The following is a 7341-nucleotide window of genomic DNA, read 5'->3' on the forward strand; positions in this document are numbered from 1 at the left end:
TCTCACACACACACACACACACACACACACACACACACACACTGTCTGCTTTGTTCTGACACGGAAAATTGGAATGCACACAAATCACATGAAGGACCTAAAGAACAACTTTAACTCTCTCCTCGGTGCCCAAAAGGTAAGAATAAAATGTCACCTTCATACGTCATGGCAAGGTGAAATACACAGTGGGAACGGTTTCTATTTCTAGAAGGTTTGAAGTGAGACAAGTGTTATTTAGAATAAAAGGAAAATCTGTTGCTTGGGATTAAATTTAGGGCTAGCTATGCAAACTGTTTCATAATCTGATTAGTGTACTTGCTAAGTCAGTTTATTACACTACAAACTGACTTTGTGCCTGTTTGTGTTCCAGGAGAAGCTTATTCAGGCGATTAAAAAGATCAAACATGAAATTGATGAATGTAACGAGGCTGAGAACGAGGCCTTTGTGGACGCACTGGAGGTCGAGGTACTGCCTGATTTAACTTGGTAATATTTATATCTAAATGAGTATTAATGGACTTTTCTTCACAACACCACTTAGTGACTGACATGGAAAGATAACTCACAAAACAAAAATATGTGTCAATATATGAAAAAATAAACTCTGGCAATGTGATCACCCCTTCCAAAAATATATAGAAGCTGTATATTTTCATGAATAAAGGTGCAACCTTTTAGAGCTTTTAATATGGCCTGTTCAGAAGCAGTTAAGATTCATATTTAAATAACTCTTGATGCATGTCATCAACTGATTTGGCATTTGGCACTTGGCATAAGTTGTATAAGTAATAAACTCTCAATGAACAATTTCTGGTATTAAATTTGAGTAATAACTTAATTATCAAGCTAACCTCAACCCGCTCTTTTCTCCAGAGTTATTAGTCTCTCTTCCTCCGTGTTTCTCATTAAGTCATTATTAATGTCTCTTTTTCTGCTCTCTCACAGAACAGATTTGAAGCGATAGAACGTGAAATTCGAGCAGAGTTCCAAAACCTCCATCGTTTCCTGGATGAGGAGGAAGAGACAGACCTGGAACGGCTGAGGAAGGAAAGGGACAAACGAGTGAAGATCTTAAAAGAGAGAGAGAAAAAGATTGCCATGCAGAGTAGAGACCTAGAGAAAGCCATTGAGACACTGAACTGCAAACTGCGGGAAGATGACAGCCTCAAACTTTTGAAGGTGGATTTCCATTTTAAGTTGTCTGACAGACTAAGCAGTTAAATCTTTATCTTTGAGCTTTAGAGAACTGCACTGGGAGAGAAACAATTCCTTATCCTCTATGGATTGTCTAATTTAAGCAATTTATTTTATTATTGTGCATTTAACTACTATGAAATCATCTACTCTGACCACATCACATACTTACTGTAAACTACTAACAGAGTTAGTTTCATAGTTCATGCAGTTGACACCCACAGAAAATGCTAGATGCCATCTGATGCTGTTCAGATCAAGTGCCTAAACAATCACATGATTGAAAGAGTGAGGAATCTGAAGAGCTGACTGCTGCCCATTCTTGCTCTAAACACTATATTTTTAAATCCATTTAGGAAATCAAGGAGCTTCTGAAAAGGCAAGTGTATTGTTTCTCACTTGGTCTCATAATAATAATCATTGTTGTTACTTTTCTCATTCTGTTCACCATCTGCCTCTGTTCTGATTCAGCTTTCATTGTTTATCTTTATTAGATGTGAGGTGAATTTCAATCGTCCTCCCCCAATAGACAGCGAAATTCTCTCCAGTCAGTTTGTGGGCCCCATTCAGTACCGGATCTGGAAACACATGAAAACATCCCTCTACCCAAGTACTAAGACTAAACATTACATAATATAATTTTATTACATGCTAAAATCTGAAACATTTACATTTCTTCTATTCTCACTATAGTGGTGGTGGTTAGGTTCATCCCAGTGATTCAAATCTTTTGAATCAGTTCATCAATGATTATATCTGCAGGTTACATCAAACAAAGTGATAAAAACATTCAGTGCATCCAAAACTGTGTACTGTCTGAGTAGGTAACACATTTGAATTTAAACTTACTTCGCAACCATTAAAAAGTACACTCAATGTAGTATGAATAAGGTTAACATGAATGAAATCTGAACATATTATGTCCGCCATGTTGATACTATCATGTGACCTACCAGCATCAGTTGCGTTGCTTCACTGCCATTCATAAATGCTCTCCCATGGCCTCATGGGATAGTTAAAAGCTTAATTCACACCATGTCGTAATTACTGTAATTCCAAGATGACAACACGTGACGTTCTACCAAAGCGTTCACATGCTTGCAGACATTTTGTACGTTTGAATGTTTTGAGAGCTACAACTTGGACCACATGACTGCAGCCAGATTCTTTTAGGCCCTACTTATGCGCTACCCACAAGTCTGAGGACATGGACAGCACCGAGTAGAATATCACGTGTTGTAATCTTGGAATTTTACCCTGCGTTCCATTCGGAAGAGCTCATCCCTATGCCCTAATCCCTTCAAAGGGTTTACCCTTCAGAGTGAGAGCTTCGAAGGGTTGAAGGGTGTAGGGGACCAAACAACAGTTTCTTGAAGTGCCCTTCTGCGTTGATATCACGTGCCCACATGGAGGCGCCGTCATCATGCAAAGAATCTGCGCAAAGGATCATAGGAGCCCGAAGTGTCCATCAGTTGTACCCTTCGAAATCCTTCATTCCGCAGGGACTTTGAAATGGCCAATTTTGAGCACTTTGGTTTGGTACCGGGTACTTTTCACCTGCTTTTTTTCAAATACTATGAATTCGGACATACCACACTTTTGGCATACTGTTTTTCACATACTGTATAGTGGGGAAGCCTATTTGATTTTGGATGCAGCAACGGTGTCCATTCAAGCCGTTCAGACTCAAATCCCTAACTAGCTCAGTGAAGGAACTATAAAGTACATTCAGTAGAATGAATGTATGATTTGCTACTTGAAAATGCTTGCATGCTATTACGTGCTATAGTCAGTCACTGGAAGAAGAAAATCAGTCCATGTTCTTCAATCAGGAGACTCTAAAAGAAGAAAAATTTAAGTTAGTTTGAGAAAGAGGATGAGAATAATTCATAAAAAAATGTATATATTTTACAAACGAAACACCACTACTATAGTCTACTAACCGTAAGTTAAATGTTTGTTGTTTGTTACATTAAAATTATTGTACTACATAATATTAATTCATTTTGAATATTTTATTTGCATACACAGACATATCCACGTTGACTTTTGACCCTGAAACGGCACATCCGTACTTGACCTTGTCTGCTGAGAGAACTTCAGCGACGTTCGAGGAAGACAAGGTGCAGCCTAACGAGAACCCAGCCGAAAGGAACCCGAAGCGCTTCCACTTCTATTATTGTGTGATGGGGTCAGAGGCCTTCACTTATGGCCGTCATTACTGGGAGGTGGAAGTGAAAGGAAAGACTGCCTGGCGAGTGGGTGTGGCCAGAGAGGACATACCCCGGGGAGAGATGGACTCTTCCTCCACGTTAAACGGACTGTGGACACTGTCCCTCAGAAATGGCTTGATCACAGCCTGCACCCACCCAAAGCCCACAAAGGTGCTCTCATACACCCTCCCCATCCGCATCGGCATCTTCCTGGACTGTGAGAAGGAGGAGGTTTCTTTCTACAATGCTATCACCATGACGCCACTCTTTTCTTTCTACATGGGGACTGTTCTAGTGCCGCTTTATCCATTCTACAACCCATGTGACCGAGATGAAGGCAAAAACTGTGCACCTCTTTCCATATTCCATCCATCACTCTGAGGGATTGACAAGGATGTTTGGTTTTTCCACCTAATGCTGACCTAATGCTGACACAGTTTGAAATGCGGAATTCTGATCACCTTGAAACTTGTATGCCTTTAAAGCTAGAGAGCAGTTTTTTATGTGTAGTTGTGTTTGGATAAACCGTTTATAGTAACACTAAATAGCAGCTGTATCCGAAATTTAAAACTACCCTCATTCACTATTCCCTACATTACTCTACTAAAATACTTTACTGGATAAGTGGGCAAATTCATTCATGTTTATTCATCCATTATTTAGGTGCATTATGGGATTAAAGAAGTACATTCTATAATATCCACTATGCTTTTAGATATCAAATAATGCACCATATGGGGTGATTATGGCCAGTGAGATTTGCTCTAGTCAGTTTATGGGGTCCATTCAGTTCAGGATCTGAAAAGACATTAAAGGTAACATTAAGATTAGATTTTTTTTTGCTGTGCATTTCTTTATAGAACCAATATCCCTTTCACGTAAGGAATATTTCTCTCAGAAATGAAAATTCTGTCATTATTTATTTGTTTCAAAACTGTATGCCATTACGTTTTGATGTCATGATGTTGCATATGAGACTCTCGAAAACCAGCAAGCTTAGTTTTATTTTATTGATGTCCAGCCTGCACCATATTCGATTAGAAAGTTGCAGAGGAGGTGTAGATTATCAGTAAAATAGTGTTTGACTTATATGGACAGCATTTATAGTGTTTTTTTTTGTCCTTTTTTGGAGCTTGACAGGCTGTGGCAACAATGAACTATTGGTGTGTAAACCACCCACCCCCCGCCCCACACACACACACACACACACACACACACACACACACACAAAAAGATAACAAGAAGAAAATTAATTGATCCTAAGAAACAAAACAAAATGTATTTAAAAAAATAAATAAATAAATATGATTTTGGAATGCTGGATCTCATCTAATCTCAGAAGCTACGCAGGGTTTGGTTTGTCTGGGAATACCAGGTGCTTTATTCTCGGGTGGCATGTTGGCTCAGTATTAATCTTCACAACAAGGAGGCCACTGGTTTAAGTCGGGAAGCCTTTCTGTGTGGAGTCTGAATGTTCTGCCTGTGCTCTGTGATTGACTTACCATCTGTCCAGGCTGCTTTTAACCCAAGATGCTGGGTAGGCTCCAGCGTCCCCATTACCCTCCATAGGACAAACAGTTTGGAGAATGGATGGAGCTTGGAATGACATTAGGGTGAGTAAATAATAACAGATTTTAAATTGTGAGAGTGAATAATTATTTATTTTTATATATTTGTATGCAAATAAATACATGTAATGTATCTTGCAAACTGTTTGTGCATGTGTTGTATCATAATAATAATAATAAGTGTTCTGGCACAATAAAATAGCCAAGAAAAAAAAAATCAATTTCTGTGCCTGCTGACATACTATTAATAGCAACTGTTTACCTGTCTATAAATAATACATGTCTGTTGCATTCAGCCATGCCTAGGACCTACTCTGGAAACTATGTGCTGCTGGAGTGTCAGAGAAGAAAACCAAAAGAGGGAGAGTCCCTCTGCACCCTGCCAGCAACAGACCGGGGAGAAGGAAAGAAAAAGCAAGAGAGACAGATGACTTTGAATGTGATTGACTACAAGGGCAGAAAGCTCTTTTTTTCACATTTGCAGCCACTGACACAGGAGAGGCATGTCAGAGAGATGTGCGCAGGCCTTTATAAACTGCTTTAAACCACACACCAAGACACATTTTAAAATCATTTATTATCATTTTTAGGCATGAAATAAAGGAAGTATCACTTCTTTACAAAATGTTTATGTGTTGTGTTTGTGCAAAAAGGAAGATCAGGGACTGATAAACTGTAGAGCATCACTCAAGTGGAATAAGATGAGGAAAAGAGATGCAGAAACCTCTCATGCACCTGTGGGACACAACTGCACCTTGAGTTTACTTAGAACACGCAAAACACCACAGGATACTTGGGCTTCTCAAACTCTATACATTCAACGCTCATTTTCCTCACTCGTGAGAGATAATTTCATACCCACTGAATTCTGAATTGACTTAAAAGAGATAGTTCATCCAAATATTAATTTCTTCTGTAGAACACAAAAGAAGATCATTTTAATAATTGTTTGGTTGTTTTTGTCTATATTATGAAAGTCAGTGGGGTTTAAAACAACACTCAATTCTATTGACTGTCATTGTATGGACAAAAAAAGAAAGTCTTAGTGTCTCAAGTTTTACTTTAGACTTTAAGGGATAGTTCACCCAAAAAGGAAAATTAGATTTGTATCTGCTTACCCCCAGGGTATACAAGATAACTTCGTTACTACAGTAGAGCACAAACAGTGATTTTTAAGTGAAAACGCTGCAGTCTGTCAGTCATGCAATGTAAGTGGATGGCTTTGAGAGTCATAAAACATACACAAACAAAACCAAATTAAACCCTGCGGCTCGTGATGAAACACTGATGTGTAAAGACACAAAACCATCAATCTGTGCGAGAAACTGAACAGTATTTATATTGTTTTTTACCTCTGATTTTCACCACAATATCTGAACTGTCCTGAGCATGTTCGCATCTTCTTCTTTTTGCTTTACGGCGGATCACAGACTTATTAGAGCATTGCCGCCACCTATCTCTCAAATTGACCATTAACACTCTTAAATGAGATTGTAGATAGAGTGTCAGTGGTCCATATGAGAGACGACTGACAGACTGCAGCAGTTTGAGTTAAAATCTCTGTTTGTGTTCTACTTAAGGAACAAAGTCACCTAAATCTTGGATGCTCTGGGGGTAAGCAGATAAACATCAAATTTAATTTTTTTGGTTGAACTATCCCTTTAACTTAAAAGCTTTAGAACAACACGAGGGTGACAGAATATTCATTTTTGGATGAACTATCCTTTTAATGCCCTATAGAATGTTTTCGACAAATCAGGTCTGACCAATGGAATGGAAAGATATAGGGTGACATGTAGAATGCAAATTTTTTTTGTGACATCCATGGAAGGGATGTTTTACACAATGGAATTGTCCAATCAGAGACCTGCAGAGCCGTGCGATAGATGAAAAACTTATTTTAGACGTCTACACACTACCTGCTACATATGCATGACCACACTAGCACAGATAGACACTATGGGAGCGTAACTCTTTAGCATGCAATAACGATGCGTCATTACTTTAGTGTATGAATTATTTAAAGCGCTTTGAGCAAGGGGAAAATGCTATATTAACTAAATTACTATTCCATTGGTGTAGTCTTCAGCATAGATTAAATAAAAACGACCAGTAACACGGCTATCTTGGTATCAAAACAGAGAGCAGTTGGGTACCACTAGACAGCATGGAGTCCATTTTGATATAAATCTTGCACTGTGCACTCCCTTAAATTGCATCTGAATTTAATACCACTTTAAAAGGAACAGCAATTACCAGCCAGCTGGGGAGAAAAAGGACATTGCTAATTGCATCGAAATGACAGCTATCCAATGGAGATTGTTGCTAACACATGGGCACACACAAACATACTCACATGCACTTGT

General features: G+C 38.7%; 1 protein-coding gene across 1 annotated transcript; it reads left to right on the forward strand.

Moving 5' to 3' along the window:
* Window positions 1-3965, forward strand: LOC132103612 (zinc-binding protein A33-like). Its single transcript, XM_059508712.1, has 5 exons — window positions 1-136; window positions 371-466; window positions 946-1179; window positions 1666-1804; window positions 3226-3965. Exons 1-5 carry the CDS (start codon window positions 74-76, stop codon window positions 3786-3788), a joined length of 1095 nt encoding a protein of 364 aa, XP_059364695.1. The 5' UTR covers window positions 1-73; the 3' UTR covers window positions 3789-3965.
* Window positions 3966-7341: the final 3376 nt, after the last annotated feature.

This window comes from Carassius carassius, chromosome 24, assembly GCF_963082965.1.
Source record: "Carassius carassius chromosome 24, fCarCar2.1, whole genome shotgun sequence".
Classification (NCBI taxonomy): Eukaryota; Metazoa; Chordata; class Actinopteri; order Cypriniformes; family Cyprinidae; genus Carassius; species Carassius carassius.